This window comes from Haliotis asinina, chromosome 2 (assembly GCF_037392515.1).
Source record: "Haliotis asinina isolate JCU_RB_2024 chromosome 2, JCU_Hal_asi_v2, whole genome shotgun sequence".
NCBI classification, from domain to species: domain Eukaryota; kingdom Metazoa; phylum Mollusca; class Gastropoda; order Lepetellida; family Haliotidae; genus Haliotis; species Haliotis asinina.
This window is the reverse complement of record NC_090281.1, coordinates 88,046,715-88,070,166: the sequence shown is the minus strand read 5'-3', so window position 1 is coordinate 88,070,166 and position 23,452 is coordinate 88,046,715. Positions and strand designations below refer to the sequence as shown.

Sequence of the window (23,452 nt, the reverse complement as noted above, 5' to 3'; positions counted from 1 at the left end):
AACGATTATTCTCGTGAACAACGAATATCACGTGTAACTGGCTACCTCCAATAAATAAAACATCTAAGAATGAAAAAATGCGAACCGAAATTAGGGATATAATTGAGTTTGTATCAGTGATTTCTGTATATTTTACAGTGAGAAAACGACCTTCAGTGTCATGCCCTTCTGGTGAAACCTTCACAGCCCAATATGACAAACTGTATACAGTAGTCCACTGGCCAGAACCTGCCGGATGGGATTCAAAAAGGAGATGGCGGTGAGTACTTCAAAGTCATTTACAAAGTGGTTAAATGAAACACATTATATGTTTAATTAAACAGATTAAAGTGTTTTTGAAGATTAAAGTGTTGACTCTTCGAGTCAGGCACCGAACAATGTTCGGTTGTTTTCTATTTTACTAAAAACTACTGAAAGTGTGGTCATTTGATGAAGATAAACAGTAAATGACACCTCTCCGTGGCGTGTGGTTTCTTTGACGGTGAAGGGAGGTTTTGGGGTGAGTGAGTTCAGTTTTTCTCCTCTTTTAGCAGTACTCCAGCAATATGACACTGGACCACAGAAATGGCCTGGCTTCACACATTGTACCCATGTGGGGAATCGAACCCTGGTCGTCATTGTGACGAAAGCACGCTTTTTACCATTGGACTACCCAACTGTCCCCTAAACCTTTAGAATTAAAACACTTATACTGAACGATTACCCGAATCGTTGCCCGACAGTGGTAGTAAATCACTCATCGTTTCCTCTTTATATGGTTGTGTGTCATCTGAAAGGTTCATTTTCTGAAAAGTATATAATCGAAGTGTCTTTCCACGCATTTTCTTCACAAACATTTTATTCCAAGTTCACAGATGCAGTGAATTTACATAGGCATGCCTAGTGTTGATAACCTTCATTCAGGTAATATGGATACAGTATGGATCTCCCCATGTAAGTGTCACATATTGTTCCATATCGATTGTGTGAGTGAAAGAGTGATTAAAGTATTACGCCCGTTAGCAATATTCCAGCATGTCACGGCGGTGGACACCAGGAGTGGGCTTCCACAGTGAACCCATGCTGGGATTCGAACCCTGGCTTAAAGCCTGATGAGCGGACGCTTGAACCATTAACCTACAGTCAAAGTCCTTCCCAAACCCCGATCCCTACCACATTAATCGAAATTATCCATTTAAATAGTGCAATTCATCACAAATACAGACCACCGTTAACGAACATACTTACGATCTGCAGGATTGAGAGAATTAAAGGCCCTGGAGCACACTCAAGGTTCTATGAAGGCACCACTGAGGTAAAATACAAGGTTACTGACGAATATGGACAAACGGACTCTTGCTCTTTCTACATCACAGTTAAAGGTCAGTTTCCTCAAACCTTTTACGCGGTATTTATTTAACACGATCTGGTGGTATGTGGTCTGAGCAAGGTGAAACAATAACACCTCATACATCATATCACCGACACAACATCTCACTACATCATATCACAAACATAACATCTCACTACATCACATCATCAACATAACACCTCACTACATCATATCACCGACATAACATCTCACTACATCACATCATCAACATAACACCACACTACATCATATCACCGACATAACACCTCACTACAGCACATCTTCAACATAACACCTCACCACATCATATCACCGACCTAACACCTCATTACATCACATCATCAACATAACACCTCACTACACCATATCACCAACATAACACCTCACTACATCACATCATTAACATACCACCTCACTACATCATATCACCGACATAACATCTCACCACATCATATCACCGACATAACACCTCACTACATCATATCATCAACATAACACCTCACCACATCATATCACCGACATAACACCTCACTACATTACATCATCAACATAACACCTCACTACATCATATCACAAACACAACACCTCACTACATCATATCACCGACATAACACCTCACAACATCATATCACCGACATAACATCTCACTACATCACATCATCAACATAACACCTCACTACATCATATCACAAACATGACACCTCACTACATCATGTCACCGACATAACATTTCACTTCATCACATCATCAGCATGGCACCTCACTACATCACATCAACATAACAGCTTACTACACCATATCACAAACATGACACCTCACTACATCATATCACAGACATAACACCTCACTACATCACATCATCAACATAACACCTCACCACATCATGTCACCGACATACCATCCCACTACATCATATCACCGACATACCACCTCACTACATGACATCATCAACATGACACCTCACTACATCATATCATCAACATAATACCAAACTACATCACATCATCAACATAACACCTCACTACATCATAAAACCGCCATAACAGCTCACTACATCAGATCACAAACATAACACCTCACTTCATCACATCATCAACATAACACCTAGTAAGGTGTTATGTTTATGATATGATGTGATAAGGTATTATGTTGGTGATAAGGTCTAGGTCACCTTATCACCAACATAACACCTCATCATATCACCAACACTACACCTTATCACGAAGATAACACCTCACTACATCGTATCACCAATATGACACCTCATTAAGACCCGATTATCATATCATGTCAATGAAACACAATTGACTGTTTCCGATCAATTGTATTACTTACTACACCTGTTTCCAGACAGCCTGTTTTGTTACTTGAGTGTTATTGCTAATCCTGTTCGTTCCTGTATTTTACAGTGATTAGATGCAGCTACCCATATACACCGAGCAATGGCAATCGATACTGCGACAATTCGGACAGAAGATATGGAACCTTGTGCAAATACTCCTGTGATTATGGCTTCTGGTTGGACGGTACTTCCAGAAGACATTGCAGGGAGAGCGGAAGTTGGTCTTCAAGCACCCCTACGTGTAGAAGTGAGTGAGACCTGTGAAGATGCGGGTTAGAACTGAACATCAGTAACCAATGCTTGTCGTAAAAGGCGACTGACGGGATCAAGTGGTCATTCTCCTGGCTTCGTTGACACATGTCATCGTATACCAATGGTGCTGATCGATGCTTGTCCTGTTGACCCTGTACATGAGTTCTTAATGGACCGACGTCATATAGCTAAAATTTTGCTGAGAGCAATAACTAACCTAAACTCACTCACTCGCTCAAAGAAGTTGGAGAATTCCTGTTCGTGATAAAGATGTGTTATACGAATGTATTGATTGCTGGTTCATAGAATTCGATAGCGTAGATGTCTATGAAGTTCGTAAAGTTTCACTGTTTTCTTGGAATAAATGTATACACGTATAAATGTACAAACGTACACACCTGTAGTATAGGAAATATTTGCCAACAAAACAGTGTAAATATCAAGTTCTTGACAAATTGAGAAATAATATCAGAGTGGTTCTTGGAATCAAAGCCGCCCATGCTTTTTATCACCGGATTGTCTTGTCCAAACTCGAGTATATATTTATACACTCCGCCGCCATTATGATGGAATAGTGCAGCGTAGAACAACACACAAACACAGAAGTATTTAGAAACGTGTTATGGGTTGTGTGCGCAGCTAATTTATTGAATATAGATTTACACTGAATTTTACAACTAGTAGTAACGAAAGAATTGGTTAAATCTAAGGGAAAAGTTGCGGCTCGCCATCCTTACCCTCTAGAGCACTGGGTGTATCTTGCCCCAACGGTTACTACTATAAAAGTACATGCACCCTCAACTGTGACTGGAAAAGAGGATACTCGCCGGCCTATAACAGCTATGGTACGTGTTACGGAACCGGATACTGGAATTACAACAACTGGAGTTGTGACGGTGAGAATGTCCAGATGACGCTTTGATCATCTTAAATGTGAGCAAGCGATAACTGATAAAGTATTTACATGTATTATGCACATGACATACCATCAGCTTTGATTGTCTGTCCGTGAAGATGAAGGTCATTATTGACTGTCAGCAAACCACGGGTTTACGGATCGGGTAGTAAGGCTCGTTAGCATAGTTGACACATCGTATTGTCATCGTATTACAATTGTATCGATCGATGTTCATGTTGTTAATCAATTCTTTACAGACTGTCCCCATATAGATGGCATATTGTTGAGAGGGCGTCAGTAACAACCAAATGCTTTGACTGTATTGATTGCTTTCAAATAAAATAACGGCATTGTATATCGTTGGATATCAATGTGAATCATGTGAGTTCCAGGCATTTTACAAAAACGCGTTTGTTGTAAATACGCCATACTAGGGACAACGAATTTATTTTAGATACAGAGAAACCAAGGATCTTAAACTGCCCTGATGGGGAACTGAAGACGACAAGCAATACCTACATTTGGTCTACCGTGAGGGCAACGGATAACTCCGGGAGCGTCGCCTTGATCCAGGTCAAAGGTCCAAGGCCAGGGTCAGTGTTGACAGGAGGAGTACACTTAATCGAATATCGGGCTGTTGACAGTTCCGGGAACCAGGCCCAGGCTTGTACATTTACCGTTAATTATGAAGGTATATACTTCAAATATTCCCTGTCGAACAACATTTGACGAACAGTTGCCAAACGTTACAAAATAAATCACACATCACACCAGACTTCACATCATACAAGATTTACTAGTTACAACGCACAGGACATTTGTAACATAGCAACATCGACATGGCTGCAATGTAATAACACTAGACAATTGTAGCATTATAAGATTGCGATGATTTGCAATGGAATAGCACCAGACACGTACTAATAACATTCTAACATTGGGATGTAGCAACGCAACAACACACAAGACGCTTATAACATTTTCACACTAAATGATGCAATCCAACAGCACAAGATACTAATAACATTGCAAAAATGAAATGATGTGGCAATGTAATAACAAACAAGACACAAATAACGCTCTAAAATTGAGATGATGTGGCAGTTCAATGACAAACAAGGCACAAATGGCATTGTAAAATTGAGATGATGTGACAGTTTAATAACAAACAAGACACAAATAACATTGTAAAATTGAGATGATGTGACAGTTTAATGACAAACAAGACACCGGTAGCATTGTAACATTGAGATTTGTGGCAATGTATTAACACACAAGACACAAATAACATTGTAGCACTGAGATGATGTGACAATATAGTAACACAGGAGACATCAATAACATAATCTGTGATAAGCTGCTCTCCTTTTGGGGTCCAGATGCTTAGTGTATGCATTTGATTGTTCGCTACGGTTGAAATATATAACTGATTCTTAAAAGCAATCTGCATTAATAGACCCATTCATTAAGCTGGCAAAGTAGATTAAACACTGCACCAATTTCCAGTCGGAACAACCTGAAGCTTAAAACTGTAGTTCAATGCCTCCATTTCACTTCACACCTCCGTATCTTTCCAGTTCCGCCGTGTTCCAAGCCAGTGACCGGTGGCGGCGACTATGACCCAATCTTCACCTGCCACTCCAGCAACTACACCATGGGTTCGTCATGCCGAGCTGACTGTCCTAACAGTTTTGTGCTTGGGAACCCGTACATCACATGTGAGAGGCGCGAGGGCCTCATCCCTGTCTCCATGTGGGTGGGCAGCAATAACTCCTTCCCAAAGTGCCACAGTACGTACACCTGCGACTGCTCGTGTGGGAGGTGGGTCGGTAGGGGATGCGTTGTATGAAGATGGGCACTTAACCCATCAATTGCCTGCTGAAACACAAGACATTGGCCATTACAGACGAAACTGTATTTAACATTATCATGCATGCATGCAAGCAAGGATCGTTAAAGGTTAAGAATGTTCAGCTCTAAACGCAAGCAGAATACTTTTCCGAAGGTGACCGTTTTGTGCAGCTCCTGGATGCACACATCATGATTAAATATCGAGATGCATAATGAATTTTGTTCCAGAGAAAACTTGTCCCGATTTGAAGCCGCCGAGTAATGGAGCTCTTGCGTGTGACAAATTGTTCGGAGGAGAAGTCTGCCAAGCGCAATGCCATGCTGACTATGACGTACCAGGCGACCGGAACTACCCCAAGACTTACGTCTGTGGAGCCAAGACAGGGTGGATCCCATCAGCTGACGTACCTGACTGTTCCAGTAAGTAGTAGTATATACAATGGGGGTTTTAAAACACTTTCAAGAAAAGTCTCTACAAAGCCTTATTTACTAAATAAGGCTTTGGTGGGGCCCTTAGCTCTTGCTACTATTACCCCTACTACTTAACGTGTGTTGGAGGTAACACTGTGCCTATGTCACGTTTATATCGATGAAACTGTTTAACGTGAACCGCCTATGATCTCTTTGGTGTTCGTAATAAAGGCTTGCTGGGCTTTTTGTATCCCTTGTTCTATGTACTTTTTTTTCTCGTCCTCGCTGATAGCAGACTTACGAGACTTGGATCGAATATCTTGTTTCATTCCGTTATATTTTGTGAGTTCAGAGAGGATTGAACGAAACTCCTCTTCTGAGATCTTACTGTCAGAGAGTGCCGTGGAAATACGCTCACTCACTGTGTTGAGCTTTGCTTCGGCCAGAACCCTGATCTCATCGTGTTTCAATGCCTTACGATGCAGTCTGCGTGATACTAACTTAAGCGCCAACCCTAACACCCCTGCTATCCCAGCTGTTATTTCAATACCTAGCACTATAGGTGTAGCCACGATGGTAGCTAACAATCCAACACCTGCCGCCCCTAGTCCCATGCTGGTTGCCATAAGGGTAGTGTCAGCCCCGTCCACGATATTGAAAGCTCTATTGTACTTCTTACATAGTGCTTTCCGCGTGTCACGGTCTTGTTCTAGTTGGCGTTTCACATCACATAACTGCCTCAAGCGGAACCCATCTACGGTTTCCAGCGTCTTCGCTACTTCCTCTACGACTGGGTACAGACCCATCCTATAATATATATTTTGAAAGATATTTTAATTGGGTTTCAGTTAAAAGTCTATCAATGAATTTGAAGTCTACAAGTTCTAGACTACCACTCAGGGTAATAGGTGAGAGGCTAATAGACTTTTCTGTTGTAATAAAAAACCCACTGAGGCTTATTAAGCGGTTTATAGGACCCCCGTGGGTATCCTGTTGTATAACAATACGGCAATATTTTTTTGCGTGTTCGTCAAACCAGTGTATTGACACCCCGGGTAAGACTTCTATGATGAGTGTGAAAGGGGAGAATATATCAAGATATATGTTACAAGAATAATTGATAAATGCTAATTTATTTTTTACTACAGTCTTTAACCTATTTTTTTCAGTATTAGTAGTTGCTATGAATACCCTATCCGGAATGAAATCCCCGGCCCAGATACCGTTGTTCCTAATCTTAGTGATATACCCCGTATCTGCGTCTATTGTGATATAAGGTGAGGCGAGTGTTAAGTTGATCAGCCATTTGGGCTCTTTTAAATCTGATAACGACACCAGTCTGTACACGTTGTCTTTGAAGTGCAGGATGTATAATTCATCTTCCTCACCAAGCTGATCGAATCCCTCCGTATCTCCTAGGTCGTTAAGTGTAGTGTTGGTACGATGACTGGTCATTATTATACTATTACGATATAATTTCCAACTGGTTTTCTGATAATAATTCAGGGGTGAACTTCATACCCATGAAGTGTATGTTGTCAGGCAGGAAGATCTTGGTTAGTGATATCTTGTTTTCCACGATCACGTTGACCCCCTGCAGACTGGTGTTGGAGCCGACACTCACCCGCACGTAAACGTTGCAAACTTGATACTGGTGTCGTTTCACCCACCCGAGTTTGATTCCCTTCACGATCTCGACATCATTCCCCGATGGTTCCCCTAGGTAGACTTTGATGATCAGTGTTGAGTTTGCCGGTAGACTCTCTAGTATACTGACCACGCCTTCGAATTCAGACACCAACTGTAATGTCACGTTTTGTATGGCCGGTTTACTCGATAGCATGTGGGCTGCCATAGTGTTGAGTGGGCTGACGACTACGCTACGTCTCTGAGTTGGGACGTAAGCCAAGAGCAGGGTTCCATTGTTCACGACTTTGTTTAGGTGGTTGTCTTTGTTATCCGTGAACACGTAGGGGGAGCCGAGCCTAATATTGAGAAACCAGTCGTTATCGGGTAACAACACCCACTTGTCATCTTCGGTGAAGACGAGCATATATGGCTTGTTTCGGGCGACGGTAGTGCTCTCAACATCGTCTAAGTCGAACAGTTTACCCCCGAACGATGGGTATATTATCCGGTTACTACCGGTGTTGACAAGGGCGTACTTAGTGTTGATTTTTGCTCTTGTGGTATCTACTATATCACTTAGGGTTCCACCGGAGGGGACTTCAACGCGTTTGTAAATGTTGTTTTTCAGTTGCAAGGCGTACGATTTACCATCTACTCCGGGAGCGTCGAAACCGCGCGTGTCTCCGAGGTCGGAGATCCCGATATTAACGCATTTTTTCACTCCGGGCCCTTGTGCGCTGGTCATTTTACATGAAGCGTTAAGCTGAGGTATCCTATATTTACAGGATTATGATTTATATCTAACACCGATATTATCAGCTCAGGTATGTTGCCCTGGGTTAATCTCTTATACTGCCGTGGTGAAAACGACTCGGTTCTACCGTCGTTGTATTTCTCAGTTTTCACCGGCACTGCTCTCAGTATAGTGGAAGGGTGACCTCCTTGAATGTTGTACGTTGTGCTCACCTGACCGAGATGAATGTACAGCTCTCGGTACGGTACTAGGTCGGGTAACTTCGTGCCTGTGACGGTTGTTGTTGGTTTTATCTCGTCAGGAGACATACCGAGTATCCTCGCTAATGGTCGGCCGAGCCTCAAGGAGGTTCTTCCGTTGTTGATTAACACCACTGTGCCGTTTGAGTCGTTCATCTTAAGTTCGGCTCCCAGGGGTTTGAAGACCTCGTCGTTTAGAGAGCACACGCTGTAGTAGCCGTCAGTTATCTGGCTGCGAGTTCCACTGACGAACAGCTTATTGTTGCTGGCGTTGATGTTAGTCCATTGCGGTAGGTAGGTGATATCGCAGAGTGCGACTTCGAGTTGGCCTGACGTGTTATCGATCGCGTGCGTCAGCTGAACGGCCTCACCGCTCGTTATTCCTGGAAGTGTTATGTACATATTATAATATATAATTTATATATTATAATATGGACTTGGCACACTTGAAAATCGTGGTGAATGCAGATGGTACGGGGTTTAAAACAACCTTTATTAATATCTTTGAAAACTATATCGTGACCGTTAATAACGCGCAGGCGGTGGTAAACTGGAATTAAAACCCAATGCAGTTTTGGCAGAACCAACTCAACTTTGCTGTGTGGTGTGCGACGACAGGATCGGGTGTGACACTAGACTACGGTATAGACGAACTGAGTAAGGCAGTCATTTTGTTTCATATTTATTATCAAACGAGACGAATATTGAAGGAAATAAGTGCTCCTCTTCCCCAAGATAAAGCGTGGAGTATGACGAATAACCCCTATGATAAACGCGCTTATGAACGTGTTTGTGGGGAGTTTGAGATTCCAACGAATAAAGACTTTCGCCTTCCTGGTGTTAACCATGGTCTCGGTATAGTTTACGTGTACTTCTACAGGTCCGGAACATATAGGGCCGGTTCTGCAGATGGTACATACAAACCAAGCCGTCATACATTTACAGGTCCCACAACGAATGAAAAGATCCATGTCAGCTACATAAAGCAAACCAATCCTGATGCAGCCACAGCCTGGACTAAAATGATCTCAAAAACATCGAAAGAATTCACTCGTGCTGGTACAATACGCTTGAACGACTCGATTCGAACGTACGTGTGGGCGCTGTTGGGTGACGCAGTCGATGACGCGTTCCAACATCCTCGGTAAGGGAACTGCTTACGACGCTCAGAAACAGTTCGTTGTCAACGTTGATGATGCTATCAATGCTCCAGTTGATCTCCCGCGGGCCATCGACCGTTACCAAAACGTGTTAGAATACGCCAGATCGAAAGTCAATTACGTGTTCGGCGTGGGGCTGTACATGGCTCCGAGTGATATGCAACTGAGAGTAAAAAAAGTGGTGGGTTATAACAACAAAATAGTCATAGCCACGGCGGATCAAAAGTTGGGTATCAACCCCGATATTAACACCCCCTATATCCCACACATCCCACCACGTGAAACGGGTATAGTGGCGCCGCCCCCGGAGTCTAAAGTTCATGTGGGGGTACCCCCCACACACCCCCATATTCAGGCCTCCAATCATATTGATAATAAAAAGGCCCTGGTGGTTGGTGGGGTAGCTTTGGGACTTATTTGGTTAAAAATTTCTTAGCCGCTACGTACACCAGACCCACCACGGCGACGATGGCTGCCCACAGGTTTTGACTGAGCCACGTGGCAGTTTTAGCCAGAGCGCTCAACAACCACGAGACGATGCTACCCAGGATGCCGGGAAGGGCTTCGGCGGCTTTACCAGCCAGTTTAGCTAGGCGTTCCCCGAGTTTTTTTATCCAGTCTTTAACACCACCGCCACTTGGGGTTCCGCCGCCGGCAGGCCCCACAGGGGTTGATATGATGAAACCCAATGCAGTCAGAATGCTGGCGATGGTGATCCCTTGCTCCCGGAACAATATCCGAATCCTGTCTGCTAACGTGGTGTCTCGGTGGAGGACTTGATTGATGGTTTCCCGCACACGGTTGGTCTGGGATCTAAGCTTTTCTTTGTAGCCGGATGCTGTCTCCAACCAGGTCTGCCTTTCATCTTCCAAATTACGTATTCGTTCCTCGATGGTGGCTTTCATAGACTCGTCCTCAGTTTCACCGAGTTTTTTCTTTTCATAGGCGATGTGGTCATCTATCTCACTCATTTTGGCCGTGCTTTTCCAGAGCTGACCACGAATGGTTTGCATCAACAGGTCCAACCCCTTCAGTTCCCGAAAGGTAATTTCTAGACCCGGGAAGGGCTTGTTCTCGTAGTCGGTCAACACCTTTTTAATATCATAAGTCATGTTTTGATCCGATGGGGCGTCCCTGATGCCTTCCAGACTTTGAACTAACTTCGGAGGAAGCTTAGGTCGCGCGCCACCGTACTCTTCGAAACCTAGTTCCTCTTGGACAAACTTAATTCCATGTTTACCGACCAATGTTGATAAGGCAAGCGGTTTTCTCGTGTGTTTATGCATGAGATAGATCTCCGGGTGAGCCTTCAAACGCAGCGTGCCATTGCTATCGATGGTAAACTTGGAATAGTACCTTCCCGACGACTCGAGTTTGGATTTATTTTCAACTGCGTTGTAATAACCGTCGACGGCGCCCTTCATGAGTTTGTCACCTTGCGAGAATGAGGTCTCCTGGTCATCATTGAATGCCTGGGCACTATCGTCCCACATATCATCCATAGGTATGTCTTCATCCATTAGTATTAAAAATATATTTCCTTTATATAACAATGTACGGCAGAAAATTAGATCCTTTCAGAAGATTGAGAGAGCCATTAGGCGCCAGAGCCGTGCGCCAGTCGGTGACAATCACCAACAATCCCAGCAAGATAGACCAGAATCAAACTCTGCTGGTTAGATTTCCAAACCTTGGCGAGAATGACCTCATTGTACCAGGCACTGTTCGACTGGCGTTCAATATCACGTTGACCTCCGACAACGACAAACGCGAGCTAGTGCGGAACGTGGGTCGAGCTATCATCAAGAAAACGACCATCAAGATCAGCGGTAACGAGGTGCTGAGCATCGACGACAGCGACGTGTTTCACTGCTACGGGGATCTCTGGAAAAGCGAGTGAGAACGAGTCAATGATGTGTACCAGGGCATCAGCAAATCAACCCGGTCGCGCATAGGGTATGCCTTCACGCCAGACCAGCTAGACAAGCTATCGGACGGTGAAAAGGCCATCGCTCTAGCATACGGGAATCGATTCTGCGTGCCGCTCGACTTCGAGTTGCTCACGGGACACGCGCCGTTTTACCAGGCCGCGCTGGGTGATAGGCTCGAATACGAGCTCACGTTTAATGACTATAGCAAAGTAGTGCGTACGCCGAACGGTGATGAGGCTAGTTATGCCATAGACAACATCTCTCTGGAGTTCGACATGGTCACTAGCCCGGAGCTGGCCAGGCAGTTTCGAAGCCAGTACTCTGGGAAGATGGCCATCCTGTACGATCGCGTACCGAGGCATAGATCAGTCGTGCGAGATAAGAGCGACACTGTGTGGAATATCAACCTGAACGTGCCGGCGCGATCGATGAAAGGTATCCTGGTCGTCCCCGTGGAGGATTACGAGCCTTTCCGGAGGGACAGCGAGAAGTTTTTCAACCCCGAGATTGAAAAGGTGGAAGTGACCATCGAGGCCGTGCCCAACCAGCTGTTCAGTCATGGTATGAGACCACACCAGCAGTGGGATGAGATAAAAAAGCTACCAGTGGGGAATTACATAACAAAGGACCTGGACCTCGGCTCCGTGCAGATCGGTGAATACCTGACCACCAAGTACGCCCTGTGGTTGGACATGCGATCCACGGATGATGATAAACTGCACGGTAGCGGGCGCCGTATAGATAACGGCAGCGAAGGGATAACCATCCAGATTACTAAGAAGGCTCAACCCGCTGGTAAGTTGAAATTATATCTGTACGTTATTATGGACGCGCAACTTAATATAGACAATGGGAGATTCGTGCAAGCCATCTACTAAGTGGGGGACACCCACACACCCCCAACTACCCACTGACCCACACTGCGCCATAGTGTGCGGGCAGACTGGCTGTGGGAAGACCGTTTTCGTCTTGGATATGTTGGAGGGTTACTACAAGGATGTGTTCGATAACATCGTTATCATGTGCCCTACTCTGAGCATGAATAAAACGTACGCGCGACCTTGGGTGATGACGGACCCGGACGTACACAAAATCGACACTGGAACACGCCTGCAGGACTGGTTGAAAGCTCTTCACGAGAAATTTAAAGGGGAACCGACGCTGTTCATACTGGACGACTGCAGCGCTAATCGCGAGATAACAAAAAAGAGAGACATGCTATCGTACCTGGCCTTCTCCGGCCGGCATGCAAATCACAGCGTCTGGGTGCTAACGCAGAAGTTCAACTCGGTGTTGAAAGACCTCAGCGAGCAGACGCGATGGGTGGCCTTATTTCACTGCAAGGACAGGGATTCGTTCGAGGAGTGTTTGAGAGAGAACGATGTGATGAGTAAATTAGAACGGGAACGGGTGAAGAAACAGCTCGCTGAAACTAAACACGCTAAGCTCGTGCTCAAGACCAACCAACCAGTAGCATATAGGGTGTGCTAAAGCTAAGCAAAGCTAAGCAAATGCTAAGTATAGCTATGATATTTGAAGTGTTTGTCGTGTGCAACTTAACCTTCATTTCTCTGTGTTTTGTCTGCATCGGGTATTATATAGTTAAAACTAAATCTTACTTGTTATATTATAAGATGGAGTGTGAGGAATTGCTCGAACAATTGTTGGTGGAGGGTTCCCCCACTGATGATAAGCGAGAGAAACTGGTGGCGTTGGCTGTTGGCGGCAAAGCCAAACATTACTTTGGAGACTACACTCCGGATAAAATTCACAAAATGTCAGCCGAAGAAATCGATAAGCTGTACGCTAGATACGAGTCCCGGCTCGGAGCAGAAATGACAAAGACAATAGGATCGGCTATGACCCAGATATACACCGGTATTGTATCATACTTCCTTCCCATTCCACCAGAGCGCCGACTTTACCTGTGGGAGGACCTCGAGAAAGACCCTTTTATCAAACACGCAGTGAGTTCTATCAGCTGCGGGCTGTACCACAAATATGGTATGTTGTTGGCTCCAGTGACGGCGTTGATTATCACGGCAAAGCATTGTCAATTTGAGAGAAAAAACAATAATGGTATAGATGGATGCTGCTCCCGAGGTGACGGTGGGGATGAGGGAAACCCCTCCCGAGGTGACGGTGGAGACCAGGGAACCAGTGGGGGAAGTGACCCCTTCACAGGAACCCCCAACAGTAACCAGGCAGAAGAATCCTAAGAGAGTAGCTGCCGGTAAAAAACGGTGGTGTAACCAACATAAAATTATTACAGTGACCAACCCAACCCGACTGTTGTTGGTTGTAGGCGTAACTGCTGCCTTGGCTATCTCGTGGTTATATACACGTGAGGGAAACCCTCACCGTGAGGTGGTACCCCCCAACAGTGAGGTGGTAACCCCCACTGTCGACCAGCATATCATGTTATAATTTAAAATATTTTTATACATACATAATGTCTGAGGGGAAAACGTTCGTCAACGACGCATACCACGCCACAGTGGTCGCCAGTCTAGCAGTAGGGTACGCTCGGTTGACTAAAATGGTGCTTAAACAACCAACTATCAAGCTAGATTTCAACCTGCAGGATATGGGTATGCTCATAATGAACCTTGGTATGGCGATGGCCACAAAAGACATCCTAGTAAAACAAGGGATAATACCTGATAATATAATGAAATAAATATAGGATGGCCACGATAGCTATGATGGTCGGTGGGGCGTTAGTGAATGCCCTGGCATTTTCCGGGAGTAATTTCCTCTTCTCGAAACTACGAGATGATCACGCGGCTGAAATACAGGAAGAAAGGAAGCGGCACGATCTCGCTACTGAGAACTTACAAAAAGCACAGGCCGAGTACGCTAAAAAACGCCTCCAGTGGATCGATTTTATTAACGAACAACTCCAGCGTGAAAACCATGCCGTTCAAACATTCAGCGATGTCGATGAAGCAATGAAAGAATACTACCTACTAACTGGTAAACGATTGGAACCGCTCAATAAACCCACACTCGCTCAGTACTACACACCATCCAAGGGACAAATGAATCGTGAACTGGGCTTCATAGTGTTGGGTATAGCAGCTACTGCGTTGGTTGCGAAGCAATTAAATTAAATACCTATATAAGTAAACATGAGACCCGCTCCATACTGATGCGAATACATACTTATGGGGAAGACCGAGGCCTGTGGTAGGAAATGCAGGAATCAGGGGTTCTGTTGTTTCCATATGGGAAGTCCTAACTACATGTGTTCTGTGTGTGGTATCGGGGTTAAAGGACACTACTGTCTATGTAAAGCTCACGGAGCGAACGTAGTCAGACATCAACTCATCTACGAGAATAAAAAGGACTACATAAAAGAACGTAGGCGACTGCTCAAGATAGACTCCAAATAAATGTTTTACTCAGCCACATATTTTTATCAAGGGTTACCTCCCTTTACTGTGACCCAATTAGACATTGGTTATGTTAGGTGTAAACACTATGACTACTGTACGCGAGCTTAAGCGGGTCGCAAAACAGAGAGGTGTGATCGGGTATTCTCGAATGCGGAAGTCAGCATTGTTGAGATTACTAGGTTTAGAAGCCCCTCCTACGGTAAAACAATTAAAAGCTCAAGCAAAACAGCTTGGATACACGGGTTATTCAAACCTGGGGAGAGCCGGGTTAGTCGAATTGTTATCACATACCCCCGTTCCCACTGTAAAACAACTGAAAGCCGAGGCACACGATTTGGGTTTAGGCGGGTATTCCCGTATGAGAAAACCACAGCTTGTAGAATTATTACGACAGAATAGAGCTATTGACCTACAGTTCGTGCACACTGAGCGCGCTGTAGGCAACTATTTGAGAGGTTGGCGCATGCACGTTGATAGAAACATAGACATTACAGATATCAAGCCTCTGATAGCTGATAAGGTCAACCAGGAACTAAATAACCTAGGAAGTATCAAGTTTCAGATCACAGTGAAAATGTCGCTCGATAAGCAGGATGAGTATGTTCAGCCTTACTTCCGAGGTAAACAAGAGGTCGTCACACATACAGAGACCATTGACGCATCAATCGATACCAGTTTTCAGCAGATACGAGAATACCTAGAACGCTACACACACTTGGGGTCCGGGTGGGCTGTAGATAAAATCGATAATGTCTATCTAGACATAGCTAACTACGTGCCATTCAGAGGCGGGTCATACCTAGCCTTGCCCCCCTACTATAGGAACAAACATGCCATAGTAAACGTTAAGAATAGAGGAAACGATTGCCTGAGGTTAGCTATCAGGTCAGCCTTATTTCCAGCTGACACTAATCCGAACAGGCCTTCTAATTATCCTCAGGATGATGGGCTCAACTGGGATGGTATAGATGAACCCACCCCCATATCCCAGATCACTAAAGTAGAAAAACAGAATAATCTGGCTATAAATGTCTTTGGGCACGAAGGTAACACAACAATAGTACACAGGGTCAGCCCGGTGAAGGATCGCCAAGTTATCAATATATTCATGATCCAGCGAGGTGACAAGTATCACTACACATGGATAAAACACTTTAGCAGGCTGTTGTATGACCAATAGGCACACAGAGAAAAGACCCACTTCTGTGAACGATGCCTACATGGCTTGACACGAGCTGATTTATTAGAATCCCACCGGGATGATTGCCAAGGTGTGGGGCAGACGGCCATCCGAGTCGACATGCCTAAGGAAGGTGATAATATCCTAAAATTCGGTAACCACAAGAACCAAATGTCTGTGCCTTATATCATATACGCCGACTTCGAAGCCTTGGTGGTGGGGGATTCCCCCATACAAGAGCATAAAGCCTGTGGGTTTGGATACATTGTCGTCCGTTGTGACGGGGAAACGAAAGCTCCGGTAGTGTATAGGGGCCCTGACGCGGCTGAAAGGTTTCTAAAGTGTTTGCAGGAGGAAAGAAAAAATTATTAGGAATACATTGTATAGAATCGCTCCCATGCGTATTACCCGAGTCGACAGGCTAGCTCACGCTAGTAGCACTAACTGTCACGTGTGTGACTCACCACTTAACGGTGATTCGGTGAGAGATCACTGCCACATAACTGGTAAGTATAGAGGCGCCGCTCACAGCGCGTGCAACCTCAAGCTTAAAATCAACCCTAAGACAATAAACATCCCCGTTGTCTTTCACAACTTGAGAGGGTACGACTCACACTTGATCATGCAGGCCATCGCGAAAATCGATGGTAATATAACGTGCATCCCCAACAACATGGAGAGATACATCTCCTTCAGCTTAAACGGACTTAGGTTCATTGACTCGTTTCAGTTCCTCCTGTCGTCACTCGACAGTCTGGTCAAGGCCAACAATACCTTCCCTATCACCGATCGATACACAGACGCTGAGACTAGACCCCTGCTTATGAGGAAGGGTGTGTACCCCTATGAGTACATGGACAGTTGGGTCAAGTTCACCGAGACCAGACTACCCCCCATCAGAGAATTTTACAGCAATCTGACCGGCTCAGCAATATCTCAAGACGATTACTCGCACGCGACTAACGTATGGAATAAACTGGGTTGTAAGAACCTGGGTGATTATCACGACCTGTACTTGAGGACAGATGTACTGCTGTTAGCCGACGTGTTTGAGACGTTTAGGCGGACGTGTTTCAAGCAGTATAAACTCGACCCCGCATGGTATTACACCAGCCCAGGTCTGTCGTGGGACGCCTTGCTTAAAAAGACCGGAGTTAATTTGGAATTGCTCACAGATTACGACATGCACCTATTCATTGAGAAAGGCTTGCGAGGTGGGATTTCCATGGCATCCAAACGATACGCGAAAGCAAATAATCAATACGTGAAAGGTTACGATCCTAAGAAGCCAACCAATCACATTCTCTACCTCGACGCAAACAACCTGTACGGCTGGGCCATGAGCCAGTATCTACCTACAGGGGGATTCGAATGGGTACCCCACGTTGATGTTATGGGGGTTGCACCAGATTCGAACAAAGGTTATATCCTCGAGGTTGACTTAGAGTATACCAAGGAATTACACACATCGCACAACAGCTACCCCCTGGCCCCCGAACGTATGAGGGTTAACCCAGACTGGATGTCTGAGTACCAACATAACTTGTTAGGTGGGCGTGTGACAGACGTTGAAAAACTCGTGCCTAACTTAATGAATAAGACCAAGTACATGGTTCACTATCGCAACCTACAGCTGTACCTGTCGTTGGGTATGAGGCTGACCAAAATACACAGGGTGCTCATGTTCGACCAGAGCCCATTGATGGAGCCCTACATCAGAATGAACACAGACCTACGAAAAAAAAGCCACCAGTGATTTTGAGAAAAATCTCTACAAGCTCATGAACAACTCGGTGTTTGGTAAGACTATGGAGAACCTGAGGAAACGCGTGACCATGAAGCTGGTTCAGTCGAGTGAGGAAGACAAGCTCAGGAGATTGATAGCCAGTCCGGCATTCAACCGTAGTAAGATATTCACAGACAACCTGGTTGCCCTACACATGAAGAAAAGCCACATAAAATTCAACCGGCCTGTTTACGTGGGGATGAGCATCCTCGATTTATCCAAACACCTGATGTACGACTTTTACTACAACGAGCTCAAGAAACAGTACGGTGACAGGTGTGAAGTGCTGTACACTGACACGGATTCCCTGCTGATGGAGATTCGAACCGAGGACGTGTACGAGGACATGAAAAAACACCTTGATTTATACGACACCAGCGACTACCCTAAGACCCATGCCATACACAGTACGGTAAATAAAAAGGTCCTAGGTAAGATGAAGGACGAGTGTGCTGGCACGCCCATAGCCGAGTACATAGGTTTGAGACCTAAGATGTACTCCATACTGAAAGCCGACAATAGTGAGATCCGGAAGGCTAAGGGGGTTAAGAAGTATGTGGTGAAACAACACATCAAACACGCCAGATTCAAGGAAGCCCTGTTCAAGACCCGTACCTTTAGGCATAAAATGAACACACTTAGAAGTGATGGACATAAGATATACGGACTGACTATAAACAAGACGTCCCTGTCGCCTATGGACACTAAACGTTGGATAGCTATTGATGGGATAAACACATACGCGTATGGACATGAAACAATTTGAGGCTATTTACTACAGCCCACGTGGGTACTGGAAAGGAGCTAGCGCAGTAGATAAGCTAGCTAAAATAGCACGAGTACCCCCGGAGGAAGCCAAAGCGTGGCTTGAAAAACAAGCCCTGTGGCAGATCTATTTGCCGGCACCACGCTACGTGCCTAGAAGGAGGTTTGGTATTAACATACCTAATAGCGTTCACCAGGCAGACCTACTGTTCCTACCCCACGACAAGAGGTACAAGTATGCCTTAACCGTAGTGGACGTAGCCAGTCGTTACAAGGAAGCCGAACCCTTGACCACGAAAGATTCGGCCCAGGTAGCCAGAGGATTCGAACGCATATACAAACGCAGTCCGCTGACGTGGCCAACAGAGCTGCAAGTTGACCCCGGACGGGAGTTCATGGGTGCCGTGTCACAACTGCTAGCCAAACACGATACAAAGGTCAGGCGTGGCACGGCCAGAGCCCATCGCAGCCAAGCCATAGTTGAGAGATTTAATAGGACTTTGGCTGAGCGCTTGTTCGGCCATCAGTATGCTAGGGAGATGGCCACCCCTGGAAAACGATCGACTGAATGGGTCACGAGGTTACCCAAGGTGGTGTCGGCAATCAACCATGAAGTCACCCGTCTCACCGGTAAGAAACCGGCAGACGCTATCAAACTAAAATCAATAGTTGCAGAGTCGGCCGCTCCATTGCGTGGGAAGGAGAAACAGATACCAGATAGGGCCCTAGTGAGGTATCTATACCAGCCGGGGGAACACGAGGGTGATAGCCGTAAGCGGGCCACCGATCCTATATGGTCAGTCAAAACTTACAACATAGATAAAGTGGATATGAAAGCCGACGAACCTAACTTATACTACTTGAGGGATGGGCCGGGTAGGGGGTTTGTAAGAGAAGAATTATTGATCGTACCGTACGGCACAGTGTTACCTCCAACACACGTTAAGTAGTAGGGGTAATAGTAGCAAGAGCTAAGGACCCAACCAAAGCCTTATTTAGTAAATAAGGCTTTGTAGAGACTTTTCTTGAAAGTGTTTTAAAACCCCCATTGTATATACTACCTACATGACATACGTGAATGTGAGCGAATGAGTGAGTATGGTTTCAAGCCGCGTTTAGCACTATTCTAGCAATATTACGGCGGAGGACATTTATTTATGTCTGTCATTATGTTAATAATTCACAAAACTTTAGATTTAACGGCATATTGTCTACTACAAGAAGCAGGAGGTTTATAGCTTTAACAAGTCATAGACTACATACGTTTGGAAATGGGGGCGGGGAAATGTACGAGTATGTGTCGTGAAGATGTATCAACGACTCAATCCTTCGTTTGATTATTCGACAATTTACTGCATGTTTGCACATACAATGACAAAACATTGTTTTGTGTTTTAGGGACCTTTGATAATTTATGGCCGGGAGCTGGGCAGGTTGGGAGGTGAGGATGAGTTATATGGAGGTTCATGTTCAAAAATGATCACTCCCACCCCACCCCACGGCCCCTTCCACTACCACCTCCACCCTAACCCCAAATCATAAATTATGAACGGCCCCTCTGCTCAGCCATTCCACAAGTTCAACCAACTCGTTTCGTTATCACCCTGTGGTGATCAGGATGAAAAGCAGTCGTCAGCAGTTCATGATTGCCTAAACTAGCAACGAAGGGGGTTGAATGGTCAGCCTCACTGAGTTCCTGTTGTCCTTTAGTAATCGCACGAAAATACATTATTTTTCAGATTTGGTATTCCCTGACTCATATAACCTTCCCTCTCATCTGTTCTATTATGGCGGGAACTGCTCTGAAAGCGAGGCCGATTCTCAGATCAGAGATAAATTTTTAAAGAATCTGATTGATTCCTCAACTCACAAATGCGACGATGGTAAATGCACTGTTGAAAACGTTGACGTGAAATGTGGTGCCGTGGTAGCTGCAGACGATGCAATCTATGAAGAAAATGACGACGACTACTACTATGAAGAAGGTAATGACCTTGACCTAGATAATGAATATGGCAATGACAATGGAATCGTCGAACTTGAATTGAACGGAGAATATACGAATGAAAGTGTAGAAGTATTATCGGAGAAGCCTGAACAAACGAGAGCATCTGATGTGTTGCTGAGAAAGCGAAGGGGTGTTGGTAACATGTCTTCTCTGGCACCAACCGTGAACTTAACGTTGGCTCCTGACAGCGACGAGCGACTCAACGATACTGATGATGGTAGCGGTACTGGCGCTGTAAGGATACGGAAAAGGATACCGTTATTCCGTATCGATGTCAATTTCACCTTTGCTTTCACCAACAGAACCCGGTAAATCCAAAGTGTAATCTTAAAACTTCTAAGATGCTGAATTTGCATACGTTCATGGTAATATCACAGTAAGATGCGCGGTTAGCCAAGTTGTCGATGGCACCATTAAACCAAAATTTAATGACTTGATCATTTCGGTTTAAAAGTCTTGGTTGTCATCGCCATTTTGACGTTCGTTTATTTCATTAAAGTGACACGTTTAGTGTCTTTAGTTCACGTGTCGTAATACAGTGGACAATCTTTCGAAGAAACGGTCATCCTAACTCATATTATGCACATGATCCAGTGTGAAAATGTCGAATCTAGTTTGACATCCCATCTGGTTTTGCTAAAACGTCTTTTTCCATTAAACTGTAAATGATGAAAGTCTCATGTGTTCAGTACCAGTGACCTAAGAGTGCGTGGTCGAGTTTAAGTTGAATGACAACAAGATTACTTCGTCTAGTTAGAATAGCTTAAATCAATGGATTTATTAAGCACCCTGAATCAGGTTTAGTGGCTGAGCGGAAGTAATGTTATGCGTTTATTCTCCCTGTGCTGATAGCATGTCTATCGTTTTGTATGGTCCAGTCCATTGACGACTAAATATGTGACCGAATACGTCGGTATCGTCCTCAACTCGACCCGTCTGTCTCTCAACGGCACGAGAGAGGGAAACTTCAGAATTGGAAATATTGGAAAACTGGCTATGACGTGTGGACCAGGGAAGGTGACGGCGAACGTGTCAAGGTCACTATGTGGTGAGGATGTTTAACAGGAGAACCAATATTCAACTTGTGAACGATAAATAGTACTATACTGACCATCAATAAAAACGCAACTCAGACTTAATGAATATTGTATTTTTGTCAGCACGAGTTTATATTTGATCAAGGAAATAATTTGTTTGGATTTCTTAAATTGTGTTTCTTATGCTGGTCAGTATATGTTCATTCGTACTCTTAAAAGAACCCATGAGTCCGTTGGTAGATGGTGGCCACACGAATAAGTGCAAACACCTAGTTGCTGGTACAGCAACGTGCAGTAAACATGGACAACGTATTGTGACTATGTGTCCCAGTCCACCCAGCTGTAAATGGGTCCCTCGTAAGGAAGGGAAAACCACATTAACTCGGTGCGCCTTGTAGGCTGCAGGAGCTGTATGGTCCCCAGGAAGGTGAGATTGAAAGTACGATGTGCCGTTGTTATCCAATGACGGGGGAAAAACAAAGCGCCCTTGCGCAGTTGAACTGACTCGGTGCTATAAAAATGTCTAATGTAATAAGGTGATCAAGTGTCCATAATTGTTACAGTAACCTGTCCACGTGGGACGTTCCACAACCAGGAAGTGGACATCTGTGAAGTGTGTCCTGTCCATACCTACTCTGACACCAGTGGTCAGACAACGTGCACACCATGTGGTCAGACGCAGGGTACCAAGTACAATGGAAGTAAAACTGCCCGGGACTGTATCGGTAAGTGGAAAGTGAACTTTCTGAGGTGGATAGTATTGGGTATTATGTGCCTGTTTCTGCGATAAATTCGCACAGATGACATTTTCCGTTATTTTACAAGAAAAAAAAGCAACTAAGAGGTACACTTATTTTTCTCCCAGTGTTTAATAATAATTGCTATCAATAGATGTTATCTACTCTATTCTATTTTCCGCTGCACTATGCAATTACTGCAGTCAAACCTGTTTTACTCAAACTCAAACATTGATGCCAAAACAGCACTGCGTATATCGATAGATCATTCTGAACACACGCAACTTCGATTTATAGAAGTGTTAATTTCTGTCATAACAATACCATTTTTCATAAAAATATTCACAAACCCTTTTTTTGAAAGCAATGTGCAAGCCTGGAAGTTTTTCCACGACTGGTCTGACCCCCTGTGACCCCTGTCCTTTGGCAACATATCAACCGCATCTGTTAGGGAACAGTTGCATTCCTTGCTCTTCGGACTCTTCCACTGTTGGGATGGGGAGTTTCAGCGTGAGCCAATGCGTTCGTGAGTACAGCAATAGGTAGAGACGTCGGTGGAGTTGCGTCCCTTAGTGTGTTCAAATCCCACATTCACCAAACTTATTATGATTTGTTAATGGTATAAAACATATTCTCCTTTTGCGGATTTTCTTGAGATTAATCTGACTTGATATATTCTACAAAGCGACATGAATTGAATGAACTAAAGCTTAGTATGTTTCA

The 23,452-nt window shown here is 44.6% G+C and overlaps 1 protein-coding gene across 1 annotated transcript in view; it reads left to right on the top strand.

The window, feature by feature from the left end:
- LOC137272079 (sushi, von Willebrand factor type A, EGF and pentraxin domain-containing protein 1-like) overlaps positions 1-23,452 on the top strand; it is a 41,735-nt gene that overhangs the window by 1,030 nt on the left and 17,253 nt on the right. The window contains exons 2-11 of the mRNA XM_067804444.1: positions 1,237-1,361; positions 2,761-2,940; positions 3,656-3,841; positions 4,298-4,534; positions 5,421-5,633; positions 5,923-6,114; positions 20,687-21,263; positions 21,834-22,003; positions 22,556-22,717; positions 23,094-23,255. Of these exons, the coding sequence (XP_067660545.1) occupies positions 1,237-1,361; positions 2,761-2,940; positions 3,656-3,841; positions 4,298-4,534; positions 5,421-5,633; positions 5,923-6,114; positions 20,687-21,263; positions 21,834-22,003; positions 22,556-22,717; positions 23,094-23,255 (2,204 nt within the window). The remainder of the gene's footprint in view (positions 1-1,236; positions 1,362-2,760; positions 2,941-3,655; positions 3,842-4,297; positions 4,535-5,420; positions 5,634-5,922; positions 6,115-20,686; positions 21,264-21,833; positions 22,004-22,555; positions 22,718-23,093; positions 23,256-23,452) is intronic.